The sequence below is a fragment of the Hemitrygon akajei genome, chromosome 11 (assembly GCF_048418815.1).
Source record: "Hemitrygon akajei chromosome 11, sHemAka1.3, whole genome shotgun sequence".
NCBI classification, from domain to species: domain Eukaryota; kingdom Metazoa; phylum Chordata; class Chondrichthyes; order Myliobatiformes; family Dasyatidae; genus Hemitrygon; species Hemitrygon akajei.
The window spans coordinates 9,786,831-9,807,012 of record NC_133134.1 but is presented as its reverse complement, the minus strand read 5'-3'; the positions used below and the strand labels follow the sequence as shown (position 1 = coordinate 9,807,012).

General features: G+C 38.4%; 1 protein-coding gene across 3 annotated transcripts in view; it reads left to right on the top strand.

The window, feature by feature from the left end:
• prkar1b (protein kinase, cAMP-dependent, regulatory, type I, beta) overlaps positions 1–18,759 on the top strand; it is a 162,741-nt gene extending 143,982 nt beyond the window's left edge. For all 3 annotated transcript variants that reach the window (XM_073060190.1, XM_073060188.1, XM_073060189.1), the window contains exons 10-11: positions 12,939–13,020; positions 17,421–18,759. In XM_073060190.1, the coding sequence (XP_072916291.1) occupies positions 12,939–13,020; positions 17,421–17,593 (255 nt within the window). In that variant the 3' untranslated portion in view covers positions 17,594–18,759. The remainder of the gene's footprint in view (positions 1–12,938; positions 13,021–17,420) is intronic.
• Positions 18,760–20,182: the final 1,423 nt, after the last annotated feature.

Sequence of the window (20,182 nt, the reverse complement as noted above, 5' to 3'; positions counted from 1 at the left end):
CTCAAATACCATCTGCAAATTTGCTGACAATACAACCATTGTTGTAGAATCTCAAGGTGGTGACGAGAGGGCATACTGGAGTGAGATATGCCAACTAGTGGAATGGTGCCGCAGCAACAACCTGGCACTCAATGGCAGTAAGACGAAAGAGCTGATTGTGGACTTCAGGAAGGGTAAAACAAAGGAACACATACCAACCCTTGTAGAGGGATCAGAAGTGGAGAGAGTGAGCAGCTTCAAGTTCCACAGTGTCAAGATGTCTGAGCATCTAACTTGGTCCCAACATACCAATATAGTCATAAGGAAGGCAAGACAGTGGCTATACTTAATTAGGAGTTTGAAGAGATTTGGCATGTCAACAAATACACTCAAAAACTTCTGTAGATGTACCGTGGAGAGCATTCTGACAGGCTGCATCACTGTCTGGTATGGAGGGGCTACTGTACAGGATCGAAAGGTTGTAAATCTAGTCAGCTCCATCTTGGGCACTAGCCTACAAAGTGACCGGGACATCTTTAGGGAGTTGGTGTCTCAGAAAGGCAGCGTCCATTATTAAGGACCTCCAGCATCCAGGGCATGCCCTTTTCTTACTGTTACCATCAAGTAGGAGATACAGAAGCCTGAAGGCACACATTCAGTGATTCAGGAACAGATTCTTCCCTACTGCCATCCGATTCCTAAATGGACATTGAAGCTTTGGATACTACCTCACTTATTATAATATACAGTATTTCTTTTTTTTCCACATTTAAAAAAATCTATTCAATATACGTAATTGATGTACTTGTTTACTTACGTTTATTTTATTTTTTCTCTCTCTCCGCTAGATTATGTATTGCATTGAACTACTGTTGCTAAGTTAACAAATTTCACATCACATGCTGGTGATAATAAACCTGATTCTGATTCATACCTTGTATGTAACTGGATCTCACACACTGAATTTTTCTGGAGAAATTTCTTTCAAAGGAAAAACTGCAGTAGTGTGCATAGATTGTGCCTTCTGAATAAACTGGTTTTGACTTTACTGTACAATAGCATTTGCTACAAATTAGGTATCCCAATCTCCCTGCAATTTATTAGCAATGAATACAGTTGGCCCTCCTTATCTGCTGGTTCCGCATGCGCGGATTCAACCAACCACGGATCGGGAAAACCCATAAGTTCTCTCTCCAGCACTTGTTGTTTGAGCAGGTACAGACTTTTTTTCTTGTCATTATTCGCTACACAGTATAACAACTATTTACATTGTATTGGATATTATAAGTAATCTAGAGATGACTTAAAGTATACAGGAGGATATGCATAGGTTACCGCGGATCGGGAATCAAATAAAAAACTGAAGTTCTCTAAGTTGGAACAGGTACATCTGGTATTATTTAGCGTCAGTTAGTCAAACGTTTGTCTTAGTATATAGTATATATTTTACCTTTCTATGCATATAAAACACTTAAGAAATGTATGTATTTCAATAATTAAACCACTGCTTTGCTTAGTAATAATTATAGCTTTCATCGGGGCAGAGCCTTCACTTGCTCCATTATTCTCACTTTATCCTTTAAAATGGTTCCAATCATTGACCAACTGTAGCCTAACGCTTTTCTAATGACCAATGGCATTTCACCTCTTTCTGATCACTTTATTATTTCCACTTTATTTTCAATCGTGATCATTTTCCGTTAACGGAAAAGAAACACTGTGGGCACCGCCGCCGGGTCCTAATGTCCACTGTACTGAGACAGGTTAAATAAGGTCTGGAGCTCTGCCGGGTCCTAAAGTCCACTGCACTGAGACAGGTTGAATAAGGGACTTGAGCATCTGTGTTTCTTGGTATCTGCGGGGGGTCCCGGAACCAATCCCCTGCAGATAAGGAGAGCCGACTGTAGTTTGTTTTCACAGTTTATTGAAGTGTAACATTGTTGGCTCCTGGTACATAGTCATGATCAGAGTTAAAAACCACTGCAAGCCATTGAAAGTTTTATCAAAAGTGTTATTAGCTGCATTTTTCATTTATTAGACAACACACACAAAATGCTGGAGGAACTCAGCGGGCAGCATCTATGGAAATGAATAAATAGTCGATGTTTCATGCCAAAACCCTTCTTCAGGACTTATGAAGAGTCTTGGCCTGCAACATCGACTGTTTATACATTTCCATAGATGCGGCCTGACCTGCTAAGTTCCCTCCAGCATTTTGTGTGGGTTGCTTTAGATTTACAGCATCTGCAGATTGTCTTGTGTTTTTTCACTTATTACCTTTGCTGGAATTGGAGTTACTTTATTATTGTCACATGTGCATACAGTGAAAAGCTTGTCTTGCATAAAATTTATTACACTGAGCATTGAGGTAAAAGATGGTAAACCAATAATAGAATGCAGAATGAAGTGTAACAGCTGCAGAAAAATTCCATTGCAGGTAGACAATAAGGTGCAAGATCATGGGTAGAATTTGAGGCCAAGGGTCCATCTTACTGTACTAGGAAGCCCTTCAATAGTCTTATAACAACAGGGTAGAAGCTGTCCCTGAGCCTTTTGGTATGTGCTTTCAGTCTTTTGTACCTTTTCTGCCCACTGGAAGAGGGAAGAGAGGATGTTTGGAGCCAGTGATGTCTTTGATTATACTGGCTGCATGTTACTACGCCGCCAAAGATACCAGCACTCTGAGAATGTAATGATGTTGCTTCAAATGAGGCCCCCTTGGCACATTCCTTCTGTACCCCTCTGGGATCAATAGCAAATAAAATTTGACCAGATAGGGATAGACTAAAGATGCCATTACCTTAAGCATACACTCCTATCAAGATAAATCCCTATAAGAATGTACCTCAATTGATCATTAATTTTGTTGCTAATGCTACCTGAATAAAGGATGTATTCACCAAGCTAATAACTTTTATTAGTTCTGTCTAGCTGATTTTCTGCATTAAAATTATTTCACATTTTATCCCACAAACCACTTATTCTGCTATGCTTTGTACAAGTGGCTCTGTTCTAAACATGGGGAAAAAATCATATAATGTTGCCTTAAACTTAATTTTTTATATTTGTAACCAATTGCACCTTTTAGGAACAGCTTCCCCTCTCATTTATGATCCGTCCCCAAACACTACCTCACTATTTTGCTCTTTCTTGTGCACTTACTTTTTATTTTTATATATATTTCTTATTGTAACTTAGTAATTTTTTAATATATTGCTCTGTACTGTTGCAAAACAACAAATTTCACAATTTGTGTCAGTGATAAGTCTGATTCTGATGTTACCATTTTGCCAAGAAATCTTTCACTTCATACCTTGCAAAATATTTTAAAAAGCATCTTAATCTTTCAGGAAGTTATATCAACTATATGGATAATAAGCAACAGTTAATTAATTGAAATTAACTAACAGAATTCCTTTTTAACTTTTTGTCACTTTGACACTTAATTTGTATTAATCAAACTAGATCAGACAAAAATCTGTCTTCCTTTATCTGCTGAAGCAAAGTTTAATGTATTTTCCTACCATAGTTTATAGTTGGCTTAACTTGAGACTATGTAGAGAATTGACTATGTTTATTTCTCCTTACAGTAAAAAAAAGTTCTGTCCCCTAACCCTTTTCTTCTATTCCCCAGTCTGACCTCTACCTCTTCTCACCCTCCTATCAGTTCCCTCTTCCTTCCCTTTGTCCTATGGTCCATTCTCCTCTCCTATCAGATTTCTTCCTCTCCAGCCATTTATCTTCCTTACCCACCTGGCTTCACCTATCACCTTCTAACTATCCTTCTTCCCCTCTCCCCCACCTTTTTATTTTGGCATCTTACCCTCTCCTTTCCAGCCATGATGAAGGGTCTTGGCCGGAAACGTCGACTGTTTATGCATTTCCATAGTTGTTGCCTGACTTGCTGAGTTCTTCCAGTATTTTGTGTGTATTGCTTTGGATTTCCAGCATCTGCAGAATTTCTCATGCTTATGACTAAAAAGCTTTCTTTTATATTTTTCCATGATGACTACAATTTATGTAATCACAGAAATTGCTTCACAATTTACTGAAATTTTCATCTCAGTGAATGTTATTATTACTGTTGTTTACTTAGGCCATCCCATGGAGTTGAGAATAATTTATTGCCACTTAAGTTCTTTGTTTTCTGAGGTGGGTGGTGATCCTAGAACAGGATCTGTGGGCTGTGCTGCAGGTCCTTCCTGATGGGACAAGCGGATGAGTAGGATGGCAGGTGATGTGCACCTTTCACCATTTACATGCTCTTGAAGAAGCCTCTTCAGGTTGAAAGTACCATGCTGAATTGGTACAATTGAAATGATTATGGGCCAGAACAACAAGCCCTTGTTGTATTGCTGACTGTTTAACCTGCTCCCAGATCAATCTAACACTTCCTTCCCGCATGACCCTCCAGTTTCTTTTCAACTATGTTCCTATCTGAGAGTCTCTTAAATGTCCATAATGTCTCCACATCTGCAATGTATTCCACATACCCACCACTATCTGTATAAAAATAGAATCCTACATCTCCCTATACTTTCCTCCAGTAACCTTAAAATTATGCACTCTCAAATTAGCCATTTCTGCCCTGAGAAAACGTGCTGTCTCTCTGATCTGTCAGTGCGTCTTTGTTATCTTATACACTTCTATCAAGTTCCTTCACTGCAAAGAGGAAAAACTCTGTGTCACTCAACCTTTCCTCGTACGACTTGCTCTCTAAACCAGACAGCATCCTGGTGAATCTCCTCTGCATCCTATTGGAGATGTTACAATGAATCTTTACAATAATGGGTCATTCCCTCACAGTTGGCCTCTGAATGTACACATAAGCAAGTGATGTCTTGGTCCAGCAGCTCGACTAAGATTGGCATGACCTTGGTTCTGTAGCGGAAGTGATACAGATTGAACAGTTTCCTATTTTCTCTGGAGATAAGGTGCTGCATTGTGGCAAGGAAAGCAAGTGTTGGGAATTAGCTTCCTGATAACAGCTTGTTAGTTTATTTGGAACCTCTGTGGGAGTAGTGGTATGGTTGAAGGTCCACAGTAATGTTCTGCCAGACCACATTGCCTCCTTAGTTGCCTCTTGTGATACTTTTAAGAGCCACTGATTAACCCACTGAAGGAATTAAGAAGTTTTAGCAGAATGTACCTGGCTTCTGCTCTGCCTGGTATCTGAATCGTTTTGGAAAGAGGTTCTTAAGTTGATATTGGCCCATTTTAAGAATGTACACAAGGTTTCCTGCATGTCAGGTAGCCTTCAGAGTAAGATTGTCAGCTCCAATTGTACAAATTTCTGGAAGTTTAATCACACAACTGATTTAAACTATCAATTAATCCATTCTTATAAAGTAACCTTCAGAATTTAGCCTTTTGTACACAAAAAGCAATTGAAGTATGAATCTTTTCCTCTGATGTTGTCATTTTATTCAACATGAATTACTAATAATTTTCCAAATGAGTGAATCTTTGTTTGGAAGCCATTGTAACCTTTTGGCTAACAATGTGTGGCCTTTAGTAGATTAGATGATTCAGTCACTAGTTCATTGTTTGTTATCTTTAGAGTTTTCAGTGTTGACCTCTCTATGTTTGATCTAACTTTATCTTTTCAATGTTTGATGCATTTTTAAAATAATTGTTTGGCATTTTCTAACTTGTTGATTGTGTAAACTTCCTCCACAATTTATTGACTCATTGGTATTGGTGAATACAAATGTTTCCATTTATGAAAGAGTAATATATATAAAAAAGCTTTATTTGTTACATGTACGTTGGAACATAACAGTGAGAGGTGTTATTTGCATCAAAGGCCAACATAGTCCAAGGATGTGCTGGGGTCAGCCCACAAGTGTCGCTATGCTTCCGGTACCACCATTGCCCACATCTAACTCTAACTGGTACATCATTCTTGGAACGTAAGAGGAAGACAGAGCACCCAGAGGAAATGCACACAGTCACTTGGAGAGCGTACAGACTCTTTAGACAGTACAGTAGTGGGAATTGAACCCCAATGTTCTGATCGCTGGTGCTATAAAGCATTATACTAGCTGCTACGCAGCCATGCCACACTTTCTAAGTTTTTTTTTTAAGCACTTTACATTCTTTACCTGCTGTTGCTAGTACAAAGCATGAACTCTTGTTAAACCCTTGGACTACTTGCGGTACTTTTCAAAAAGCTAAACCCTACATCAACAAAGCTACTAAAATGCATAGCTACAGAAAACTGATAAAATAATGATAAGGGCACTGCATATTCCGTCCACTTGTAGACCACTCCTATATGCTCAGTCAAAGCCACTTAGAGGTTATTGGATGGATTCTAATGTGTGATAAAGTGTGGTTATACAGCCAGAACAAAATGAAAAGAAATAGTTTCTAAGACTGTATTTTGCCACCAGCAGCAAAGAGTGTGTAGCCAGCTACCTGGATCACAAAATTGGGAGGAGGGGTGTGGTTGGACCAGTGCCAAGGATTGCAGTAGCAAGAAGGGGTGAAATGAGTAGGTGTGAACAGCAGCACAAGTACTGAGAGCAGGAGGCGGCTGGTATAGTCAGCTATTCTAGGAAGTTGTAATATGGAAAATCAACAATATACATCATTACTAACTTACAGATGCTTACTCCAAGAGCTGACTAAAGTGCAGTTGCCTCAGTAACATGTTGATTGGAACTTTCTCCGATTATACCTTTGCATAATTGCTTTATTGTTCTCAACACCGTTAAAAATGCACTTAAAATACAGTTTTAATTTTAGAAAATGAAACACTAATTCTGCTTGTTCTGTCTGCCTTTCTGTCTATCTTTCCCTGTTTACACTTTATTTTCCTATGTTCTTTAATCTCTTTTTCCACACTTGTTAAATATTAACTGTCAAAGTTCTTGCCAGTCTTTTACTGCTCTGCCTCACCTCTCAAATTTTCGATCCATATTTCTTGTTCATACTGAACTATTTTAAATGATTTGGTTTGCATTTTGGGATGCTAAAATGTGGCTGGCCGGAAAATTGTGGTTTATAGAAATAAATATGTGTACTCACTGGTAATCTCTGCTATTCAGGCAATTAAACTTGTCTGCAGTTCAAAAGGATAAATTAAATGCAATTTTTTTTGGTTTAGGTTGTTTTCAAAACTTCATTTAATATCAGAGAGTGTATACGGTATACAACCTGAAATTCGTACTCTTCACAGACATCCACAAAACAAGAAACCCCATAGAATGAATGTTAGCAACATCGAAAACCCCCTCCACCCACCCTTAGCACAAGCAGCAGCAAAAGCATTAACCCCCCCCCTCCTCCCCCACTTGTGCCAGATGACCCCACCCCCCAACTCCCACCATGCAAGCAACAGCAAGAGCACCCAAAGAGGCATTGATCCAGAGTCCATCAAAACTACAGTCCATAACTCCATACTTCGGTATCTCAGACAGGTGCTCTCTCTCCAATGAGAAAGAGAGAGGTCACTTCTGTAACAACAAGAGCGGAAACCAGCAACTCAGTGTTCCAGTATTACAATCTTCCATGTTGCTTCTCCAAGTCCCCCATCTCGAAGACTGACAGGCTCTCACTCTCCATCAAAAGAGAGAGAGAGAGAGATAGCTTGAGTACAGGGGCCTTCTTCTGACAGCAGCCAGTGAATATCAAACACACCGCCTGCTGTCACAGTGTTTCAGTCTCCCACGACGCTTCAGTCACCAAAATCGACGAGAAACCAGGTCAACCATGAGAGGCCGCTCCCCGAGGGCACATGTCTTCCAAGCCATTCCTGGAGATAGTGAAGTGCTAGGCCACACAGCCAGTCTGAAAACCCACCACTTGCAAAGGACCGGATATGAGAGTTGGGTGTAAGCACTATTGGGGTTTCAGTTCATCGCTTCTGGTTGAAATTTATTTGGTTAACTTCTAATTAACATTAAATCCAAGACAATAGTTTTGAAAAGCAACTGATATAATCTGGCACCTGACTCAAATATTCTAAAGCAAACTGGGTAAATTCTAACTTTTTCTTAGTAGTATTCATTTATTTGACCCTAAAATCCTTTGAACCAGTCACTAGTTTTGAAACTGGCTGTCAGAAAATAAACGTGAAGGAAGTATCTGCCCAAGGCAAGTTACACTGGTCTGTACTTGTTGTAAGAGTGTATTGGAAGGGGCTCTGTACTCAGCAGAGGAATGGGTGTGGGACTGCAGCACAACATTTGGACAATCATAGAACTGTTTTCCACACAAATACTAATTATGGTCATAATTTCATAGAGTGGAAGGAGGATGATACAGTAATTAGATGACAGTGATTATATTAAGAAATATCTACTGAAATCCTAAATAACTATTGATTGCGTAATATTACCTATTTTTACTTAAGCCATGAAATAAGTGGTTGAGTCTTCTGACAGTGATTCTTAGGCACTTTCTTGTCTGGACTGGGCCCCACTTGTTTATTCATTATAGATTTTTGTTTTTGTTTCCCGGGATGAGATTTTACTCATCCTTTGTCTTCTTCGAAAACGTAGACAATGAGGAAGTTCTTTTCTTTAATAGCAGTAAATAGAAACATGCAGAATCAGCCAGATCTGAATCTTGGAAGGGCCTCTTAATGATGAAGGAACTCAGCAGATAAGCCTGCATCTATCTAGAGTTGATGTTGTGCATTTAGTATTTCAGTAATATTGTAAATGTATTTGATTAAGCATTCTTTGCATAATTTATTATGTGTTAAATGTAGAAGTACATAAATGGCATACATCATTACACCACCATGTCATAAGCACGCTCCTCACTAAAGATCAAAGTAGACACAATATCCCCAGCTCCGTGTTTTTCTTTCAATTAATTTTTAATGTTTTGAAGATGCAAAACAGGTGTTTCAGGCCAAGAGCCTTCATCAAGACAGAAGTAGGGTCCTGATAAAGGGTCTCTGCTGAAATATCAACTCTTTATTCCTTTCCATAGATGCTGCTTGAGCTGTTGACAGTCCTTTACACTTCCATTAACATGTGACCCATTTTCAGGCTTGCCTGTGGCAATGCTTCAAGCTTCCAAGGTGGGAGTAACTCCAGGCACAAGGATGGTGAGGAGTACAGCATCTCCTTGGGTATACTGAGTTAGAGGTGAGCAATAAAAGGAGGGAGATGATTGCACTGCACTGCCAGCAGGTCCCAATGTTTTACTGAGACAGCAAAATCTTTCCTATAAGAGTTCCAGGGCATTTCCTGATCAACTTATCAGTGGTACTTTTAAAGGATGTTCAAAGTTCAAAATAAATTTATTATCAAAGTACATGTATGGCAATATATAACAACCCTGAGATTCATTTTCTTGTCGGCATTCAGGGTTTTACTGAATTGTGTTAGCCACCGTACACACTGGGAAACTTACAGTGTGGAGGCTAGAAACCCAGGCTGACCAAGACAAAAACATGTGCACTCAACAACTTGCGGCAGAGAAGAGTGCCTCCTGCGTGTAGGAAGCCCGACCGATTCACCACGTGATCAATTGGCTGCTTGCCACATTCTTGCATCGATCTTCCTCTCCCTCCACATTCTTATTCTGGCTTCTTCCCCCTTCTTTTCCAGTCCTGATGGAGGGTCTCAGCCCGAATTGTTGACTCTGAATGTACATGTAAGCAAGTGACATCTTGGCCCTTTTCCATCGTCACTTCCATCAATGCTGCCTTACCTGCTAAATTCCTCCAACGTTTTGTGTGTTTTGCTTCAAATGTTTCTGTCACATTCTCTCACTGACTCACTTATGTTAACCATTTATCTTTGTCTTATTAGATTAACAAAAAGTAATTTATTTCATAATCAGATGCATCACACAAGTCACCAAATTGTTCTTTGAGTGCAATGTCAGTGCCTCTTATCCAGAGGTGAAGGCAAATAAGGGCATTCTAGAGGTGACTTAGTGTTAAATGGTATCCTGTAGACAATCATTCTGACCTTTCAGGGTGGGGAGGGAGGGAAAAGAACTGAGCGAGTCAAGGCCGATTCTTGGCTTTCAGGAAGCAGCATAAGGCCACTTCAGATCTGGCGTGTAAGAACATAAACTCTACAAATCAGCACATAATCTGTCTCACTGTTTCACTGAACAAGGAGGAGTTTTATCCTTGGGTTTAAATAATGCAGACATTAACTGTTAATGCCACCTCCTCCTCCAGTCAGCAGCTGTTACTCAGAATAATTTTCCTAATAGAATTGGAAAGCAACTTTGAATCACAGATGAAAGAAGAGAATGAACTGACGAAATCAGTTAAAAAAGAAACGACTGCAAATGTTGCTAATCTGAAATTAAATCTGAGGATGCAGGATAGACACAAACGTGTCATTGTCTTTAAGAAAACTACTATGTGAGAACCCTTTGTAGCACTGGTAAAGTGACGTACAAGTCAGCCCTGTAAGAGGATTGAATGAAACGGGGAAGAGAATAAGCATTCTTCAAAGATGCATGATATTGAGTGAAGTAGTACCAAAATGTGGAAGTACTAGTAATGTAAAATAAATTTAAGTTTCAAGATTGTTTAATGCCATTTTGAGTACACAAGCGTAAAGAACAACATAATAATTGTTACTTTTAATTCGATGTAGCATGAGAAAAAACACAAAAAGGTAAAGAATACAATGATAAGAAACACAATAAATATAAATTCATAAAATAGCTTAATATACATATACTAATTGTATGTCCATAGGCACAAGAGTGTGAATGATATAGTTGTGGTGGGGTGGATTAATGAGTGGAGATGCTGATCAACCTTACTGCTTGGGAAAAGTAACTGTTTTTGAGTCTGGTCTTCAGACTGAGAAGATGTTGAAAATACGCTGTTTATTCACTATCAGAAAGGAAAGAATGTATTTTTTACTTGTGGGCCATTTGTTGAACTGTAAGACTATGTAACAGAACTTTGTCATCACGGAGTTGTACCTGGCCACCATTGGCCAAATACAAAGTGCTATTTTTAAAAATAGTGTTTTCTGAGGCCAATCTGAAGCAGTGTGGCAAAGCCATTTGTAGTCTATATAACTTAAAGCCAAGTAAGTTCCCGATAATCCTACTTAAGAAAATGAGAAAAAAAATTCAATAGTTGCCTTAAGCCAGGTTTGCTGGCTTAATAGACTGTCTACTCTGTCAAAAAATTTTGAATGTTTCTGAATATTGTTACCATTCAGAGCATTCTAAAAATTAACCAATGAAAAATTAGTTACAGCCTATTTTAATTCAAAGTTGAGAGCGTTACATATAGTTTTAAAAACAATTACCAGAAGGTTTCCTTGGACCCTCACAGATCCCATTGATTGAAATGACCAGTTCTGACTGGTACAGGTTCAGTGGGGTGATTGCTGTAAGTTCACATTCTGCTGCTTGACTCCGCTAGGTCCAAGATGAAGCATAGTCAGAAAATTACTGGTAAAGTAGCCAGCAAGTTGTAGATCTTACATTTGCGTGGGAATCTCCAGTGTAATGGCATGCACTTAGAGGAATATTTTCAGTTCTGCAAGAGTTGCCAACACTTCCATGCAAGTCTCTGTCTGGTGAACTCAATGCAGACAGAAAAGCAAGATGGAACAGAGGCAGAAAAATGACGTTGCAGTCAATTTCATAGTAAAGATTGTTATTTAGCATTGAGCAAAAACTGCATAATGGCAAAAATAGTGCACATTAATAGCTTCTGCAAGTTAAATTCTTCATATTTTATTTGAAAAGTTCTAATGACTTTGGTTATAAACTTAAAATTGTGGTTAGTTTTTTTTAAACCTACAAGTGGCAATTATTGAGGTTGTGTTTGTGTATTATGTTAAGGAATGTGAGTCAAATAGATTTTCTTGTTTTTTTGAAATATAATTTAATAATCAGTATCCTCTCATACAATGCTACATGTTCCTAATCAATAAGAAATCTATACATTAGATAAATTATTGCCTGAAGCAATGTTGGACAAAGTTGTTATAGGGTGGCATGGTAGTGTAGTGGTTAGCACAACACTGTTACGGAGTCAGCTATAAGATTAAGGTTCTATTTGCGTCACTGTCTTTAAAGAGTTTATTATGTTCTTCCTGTGACCGCGTGGGTTTCCTCCAGGTTCTCTGGTTTCTTCCACTATTCCAAAGATGTATGGTTAAGGTTAGTGAGTTGTGGGCGTGTCATGTTAGTGCCAGAAGTGTGGTGACTCTTGTGGTCTGCCCAGCACAATCCTCATTTGACACAAATGATGCATTTCACTCTGTGTTTCAATATACATGTGACAAGTTGATCTTTAAAATTTCTAAAATTCAAAGAAGCCCAGCTACAGTGCTAGAAAGTGACAAGCTTTAAAAGATACTGAAAGTTTACTGAATTTCAAATCTCAAAAACATTGTAACAAGTTCTATACATATAAGTTTGGATCTTTCTGTTATATTACTTGTATGTATAAATGGAAAATTTTAGCCTATTAATCTGACAGCCAAAAATCCACAACATGGTAATTTGTATTCTTAAAAGGTTGAAATATGATTTGTAAATGTAATAATAAAAAGATTTTCTCTTTGCTACTGTATAAAGATTATTTATATTAAACACACAATGTTTGGTATCAAGTATTCAATTATCAGCACTTATATAGTGCCTCAATATAACAAAGCCCCCACAAAATTTGAGATGATTATTTAATAATAAATGATAAAATATCTTGTAATATGCTTGTTCTGTTGACTTGCATGTCAATATTTTATAATAATATTTGAATAAAAATTGAGGTGTAGACCATAATATTTTATAAATGGATGGATGGTCTGAACTTCTTAATTATAGTTTGCTGTTGAAAATGGTATTTACCCACAAGCTGGAGTAAATATTTCAGACAAGTGGATGGTAGCCACTTTTGAATTTAAAGACCCAGCATCAAGTTTTATTCTCCAACTTGTTACTTCCTGCTAAAAAAGCGTGCTTTGAAATTTCATTTACAGTTAATTAATTTTATTCTCTAGGGCACAGCTTCAGTCCTACAGCGCCGATCTGATAATGAGGAATACGTGGAGGTTGGAAGACTAGGACCTTCTGACTATTTTGGTGAGTGTTTACTTTAAGTTCGTTTGCATAATTAAAGTTAAGGGCTTGTTTGATTTCTTAAATATGTTAAATTGTTTAACTATAACTCATAAATGAATATTGAGAGTACATTTTATGCTTTCAAAGGCTCTGGGCAGTAACAATTCTTTGTCAAAATTGAAAAGGAATGTCGAATTGGGCACAAACTGGTTAACATTGATGAGTACACGATTAATTGAGTTTTAGCAGCTGTGGATTCGTCACTTAAAAGCTCTTTATATAGCTATGAAACAACAATAAAAAGATCTCTTTTTAAAAATAAAATGTACTTTCTGGCTTAACGTACAAAATATCCAGAATCTAAATTGTTAAATATCTTCATTGTTATTAACTCAGACTAGATTTTGTTTGTACCCCTTGGAGTAATCCATATAATTTCCAATATTATAGGATATTGGATTTGAAAATTCATAAATAGACAAACAGGCTGAAGTTCAGCAGTGATCTACTTCAAAGAAATTACAGCAGCATTCACTGTCACTTAATTACATACTGTAAACTATAGCATTGCAATGTGTTAAATTACTTAACTGACATCTGTAAGCTCTCATAGACACTGGTCTGTAGGCAAGCTGACACTGTTGTACAAAGTACTCTGGAAAAAAAAACATTTCTGACATGCTTGTAAAACATGGAAAACTATAAAGTGATCAAATTTTGTTACCGTTCCGTTAATGTTCAGATTTGTATTTGCAAACATATCTTTGTAATCAAATCTTTCTGTGTTGGCCCTAATGATCAGAAAGGCTGGCTCTGTAGTCAAACTGGACACATTGGAGGTTGTGGTAGAACAAAGGACCCTATGGAAAATCCTGGCAATTCTGGACAATGTTTCTCACCCTCTGCATGGCACCTTGGCTGAACAGAGGAGCACTTTAAGTAATAGACTGAGACAACTGCGCTGCTCCAAAGAGTAGTATATGAGGTCATTCTTACCCCCAGCCGTTAGGCTCGATAATGACCCCCCCCCCCTTCCTGTTAGACTGTTCGTGGTAGCTTGTTCTTTATTCTTTCTACTTCTCTTCTAATAATTATATCTGTACAGTTGTAATGCTATTGTGACACTGCAATTTCTTTTGGGATCAATAAAGTATTTCGCTAAAGAGTAGTGGTTTGAGGTAGAAAGTGAGCTTTTCATCTCTCTTATGAATGTAAAATTTCAGAGATCAAAGTCCCAAGCCCAGTGGATGCCGATACTGATTTGGACACCTGAAATAGCTGTTGGAATTCATTCCTTAAACTTAAGAATTCCAGTGCCTCTTGTTGAGTCACTTTGAATGACGTGAAAAAGGATTGGGTCTAATGTATTTGAAATTCTTGCTACCAAAAATGGTTGCACTTCTAAACATATAACTTTCTAGCCAGAAGAAGCGGCAGTTTGCCCAGGTCCCTAGAGTATATTCTCATCAATGTTCTCATATTGTAGCTTGGGGTGTCGGAGTTCAGGGTTCAATTTTGGGGCCTTCTGTAAAAATTTTGTATATTGTTCCCATTAACATGTGGGTTTCCTCCAGGTGCTCCAGTTTCCTTCCACAGTCCATTTCGTACTGGTTAGTAGGTTAATTGGTCATAGTAAATTGGCCTGTGATTAGGCTACTGTTAAAAAAGGTGGGGTTGCTAGACGGGGTAGCTCATTGGGCCAAAAAGGCCTGTTCCGCACTGTATCTCTGAATAAAAAAGAATACGCTTCTATTTCATTTGACCCATTATGCCTAAACCATCCCTTGGAGCAATAACGTCAGTCCTAATTCTCACTTATTTTCCCCATTTTCATGTGCCTAATTTCCCCCATCCCACTCCCCTAAATAACCTACCGCTGACATGTCTTTGAGATTTGGAAGGAAATGGGAGCATCTGAGTGAAGTCCACAGGAGTGTGTAAACTCCATGCAAACACTAAATCCCTGAATCATTAGGGACCACCACCACCCAGTCTGTGCTCTCTTCTCACTGCTGCCATTGGGAACAAGGTACGCACCAAGTTCAGGGCTTATTTTCAAGGACTCTACAGCTTATGTTCTCAGTATTATTTATTATTTTTTTTTCGTATTTGCATAATTTGTCTTTTACATATTGGTTGTCAATTTTTGTGTGTAGTTTTTCATTGAATCTATTTATTTTTTGATCTGTTGTGAATGCCTGCAAGAAAATTAATCTCAGGATAGTATATGCTGACATGCACATACTTTGAATCACACCTCCAGATTCAGGAAGAGTTATAACCCTTCAATCATCAGGCTCTTGCCCCATCACTGAATTGTGCCCACAACCAATGGGGTCACTTTCAAGGACTCTTCATCACATGTTCTGGATATACATTGTTTATTTATTTATTTCTTATTATTATTCTTTTGTATTTGCACAGTTTTTTGTCATTTGCACATTGGTTGTTTGTCTGTCCTGTTGGGTGTGGCCTGCCATTGATGCTATTGTGTTTCTTAAATTTACTGTGTATGCCCACAAGCAAATGGAATCTCAGAGTTGTATATGGTGATGTATATGTACTTTGATAATATATTTACTTTGAATTTCAAACCAATACTTTTTTTTTGGACTTTGACGTGAATCTAGGGAAAGTTATTCTTAAAGGATGTCTACAGCAAAACACATTTATTCAAATGATAAGAGAAAACCCACGTCCATAGTCTGCCCCAGAAGCTTCAGGTGACTGTGGACGCCTGCAAAACCACAGATTCCACCAGGAGGCACTAAACTGTAACCAGGAACATCAACCTTACCTAATGCCACTCGCTCCTTTCCCACTTCAAGCAGGTTTCAGAGGGAGTTATAACACGCTATATTAAGGTTAACTGATTTGGCACAGATTAGAGGAAGTAAGCCTGGCCATTTTATTTACAAGGCTCAACATAAAATAAAACGGCATTTTAAATTCCTTCCAACGCTGCCAGGTAGTTTTCTCAGCTTGTTTTGGATTCCAGTTCCAGTTGCAATCTCTTGGGTAAATTTTAAGATGAAGATATTAAGCAAAGGAACACGTAAAGCTCTGTAGACCAAGCTAAACAGGTGCTGCCAACCTTTAAATGGCATTTTCTGGTTATCTATCCTACTGGAGGTCAATTCAGCTCTTTTTGTTAAGCTGAATTGACAGACTCTAAAGAGATTGGATGAATATTTGCACTTAATGATGTAATTTGTGATTAGTTGATCTCTGAACATGCTGGAATTTGGGTGTTATGCACAATTTATTCCATATCCGTCCTTTAACCTGGAACTTTATATAATTCATTTTATATTTGTTTAGTGTTTTTGTTGAATGTCACAACCTGACCAACACAGCACAACAAATTCTGGTTAATTGGGACACATCAGGATCAGTACATTTTGTTCCATTTATGCAGCTGCCCCAATTAGCTGAAGAATCTGGAAATAGTTAATGTGTAGAAAAAAGACAAACTACTGAGTAACAAATTATGTATTTAAATAAAATATAGAACAAATTAGGATACTACGAAAGCAACTAGAGTACCGTATATTCTGGCACAGTAGTGTAGTGGTTAGTATAAAACTTTACAGTACCAGCGACCTGGGTTCAATTCCTGCCGCTGTCTATAAGGAGTTTACATTCTCCCTGTGACCACGTAGGTTTCTTCTCACAAAGACATACCAGTTGGTAGGTTAATTGGTTATTGTAAATTGTCCTGTGATTAGGCTAGCAATAAATCGGGGGAGTGCTGGGCGACGAGGCTCGAAGGGCCTATTCTGCACTGTATCTCAATAAAATAAAGTAAAAATAAAAATCCATTAGTTCCTAATAGTTATTGATAGGGAAAGTCATCCAGTGTATGCTGCTGTGTTCTTTTCATTGACTGTAAATGAAGAAAATTCAGCACAGACACATGGTGATGGTAGTAGACTGCTGTCATACAATGCATCCTTCAAATCTTCATTTTCATTATAACATTCAAGAAGATCATCAATACCTTCAAATTCTTCATAGTTCCTCACTTGTTGAAGTAGTGAAATAGTTTCATTTTCACCCCTAGCCGCTTTTGGCATATCCAAGCCTGAATGTTTGAAACCGCAGTGAGCAAAACTATTCCGAATTGACTTGCTGCTTATTTCTTGGCAGCTGTTGCCGACAAAAATCACTGCAGAACACAAACACATGCAACTACCGCTATTTAAAAACTGCTCGTTCTCGGCATGGTGTAGACTCTAACGGCCGCAGAAGTGCATGTGACTCACTCTAGTTAGAAACTGTTCAGCAATTGTCTCCTGTCCCAAATAAACGAAGAAAATCCCAGCTAGTTGTCTGTTCTTTGTGCCAGATATTCGTCTTCATAAACAGATACAGCTTGTACAATTTATGATATTGATTCTGACCACCTTCTTGATATTTAGGTGAAATTGCCCTTCTCCTGAATCGCCCACGAGCGGCAACTGTAGTTGCACGCGGCCCACTGAAGTGTGTCAAGTTGGATCGTCCACGCTTCGAACGGGTGCTGGGTCCATGCTCTGAAATCCTCAAGCGGAATATTCAGCGATATAACAGTTTTATTTCTTTAACTGTTTGAAACTCTTGGATGGAGATTGCTGCCCTTGTGTTATTTTGTGCACTTGAACTTGATTTGTGTTGCAATAGCTTCATGCAAATAAATTGCATATTATTTGTTTTACGTAACATTTAGAAATAAACTTAACCAATTTTGAAAGGCCGTTAGACACAAGAAGGGCTTTCTGTGAATGAAAGCTCGAAAACTCATTGCATTTTGTAAGTGATATTTAATAATGGATTCCAGTTTATTGCTTAATCTGCTACAGTAAGACAATATACCATGTAAACTTGTAGGTGGCCAAGTTCATTGCTAGTTAAATGCATTTTTTTTCTGTTTATAGCTGTTTCAAATGATGTTGCTCGTCAATTGCAGACATCGAATGATTTGAAATTCTGAATCTAAAAATCAATGGGTTATATAATATTTTATTCTTGACCACACAGGTGGCTTTGATCATAGATGTAATGAACAAAAATGCTACACTGAGTGGCCTGTGTTAAATATTGCATTTATTTCGATCAACAAGAGGTACTGTGACACAGTTGCACGCTTTCAGAGTCAAATTAATGGAACATTCTTTAAATTTGTGAGCTTGTGTGCATATTCAAGCTTGTTTATTATTTAAACATGCATCCCTCTTTTAAACTTTGCCAGAAACCTTAGATTTGTCAGCGAGGACTTGAAAAGGTGCGGCAGGTATTTTTTATTTGTGTGCACTGAAGTATAGTCATAAAGTGAGGGGTGGGGTCCTCGATCTGCCTTCCAATGCAGTCTAGATGATCTTGCAGCCCTTCCCAAGGCCTTGTACACCAGGTTTTAATACGTAGAAACAGGTATCAGAATCTTACCGTCTTCGTGGTTTTAAAAGAAAATCCAAAACAAACTTCACAATGAAGGTTTATGATATTTTGTGTAGTCTTATTTACACTTTTAATTATATTTTTTTAAATTAGCTATTTTTATTTTATGAAGCTGTGGTCTGGTATTATAAGAACTTATTTAATTGCATTTTATCTCATATGTAGTAAGCGGGTTTCACGATATTGCATTCAGTGCTAAGCTGCATTTCCAGACATTTGGCATGTCATTTAGTTTAAATAGTTATGATTCTCCAAATAATCTTATATTTTCTATCATTTATGTAATGTCTTTGCTTTCTCGTCAATAAAGCATCCTCTAATATGTTTCTCTATTTCTGTTTTATTTAATTAAAATAAGCACTATTACAATTAAATAATTAAATCTTTAAAACCATATTTGACAAAGTTGCATATATCCTTGTGGCTGTGTAGTCATTGCCACGTCTGATAGCGATAACATGGACTGAATATGTCATATAACATTACACAGATGGTGGACAGATGCTCAGGAGTGCAAGTGAGGGATAGCATTCTATACTTACCATAAAGTTTAGTGTTATTAACAGTTGTATATAAGCAACTTCCTGTACTTCAGTTTTAATCATATGTCTCCCTGATGAAGAGGAGGCTGCATCAGGAGCACCAGAGATGCAATCAACTTGATATATTGGGGGACCGCTTCATCATGCACCTTCGCTCCATCCGCCACAAAATGGGAGCTTTCTCAGTGGCCACTCATTGAACAGCAAGCAGCCAAAATGCTACCCCTGCCCATTCATCACCCTCACCTCCATTCAGGGCACCAAACAGTTCTTCCAGGTGAGGCAACACTTCACCTGCTGATCCTCTGGGTTTATCTCTTGTGCCTGGTGCTCCTGATGTGGCCTCCTATACGATCCATCGTAAACTTTGTCAAGCATCTCCACTCCAACTCCCAAAAGTGGAATTTCCTGGTGGGCAAACATTTTAATTCCAGTTCCCATTCCTGTTCCGACACTGGTCCACGGCCTCCTCTTGTGCTACAATGAGGCCAACCTCAGGGTGGAGGAGCAACACCTTATATTCCAGCTTGGTAGCCTCCAACCTGATGGCATGAACATAAATTTCTCAAATCTCTGGTAATTGCCCCTCCATCTCCTTCACCATTCCCCATTTCCACTTCCCTCTCTCACCTTGTCAACTGACCTACCCATCACCTCCCTCTGGTGCTTTTCCCCTTCCCTTTCTTCCACGGCCTTCTGTCCTCTCCTATCAGATTCCCTCTTCTCCAGCCCTTTATCTCTTTCACCAATCGACTTCCCAGCTCTTTACTTCACACCCTCCCCCTCCTGATTTCACTTATCATCTTGTACTTCTTCTCCTCCCACCCACCCCCCCCCCCCCACCTCCTTACTCTGTCTTAATTTGAAATCTCTTACTATCTTTCCTTTCAGTTAGCCCTGACGAAGGATGTCGGCCCGAAACGTCGACAGTGCTTCTCCTTATAGATGCTGCCTGGCCTGCTGCATTCCACCAGCATTTTGTGTGTGTTGCTTGAATTTCCAGCATCTGCAGATTTCCTCGTGTAAACATGAAAAATACTGAAATTGAAGAATAAACCCAAATATGTTAAACTTGCTACATTAACCAGTTACACTGGGCATTCCCTCTAAAAATGCAAGGAAATCAGCCTTGGACACTAATGTGTCGACCAACTTTGTAAGAAACACTTTTTAGAAATGCAAAAATGCTTTCTGCATGCAGGTGA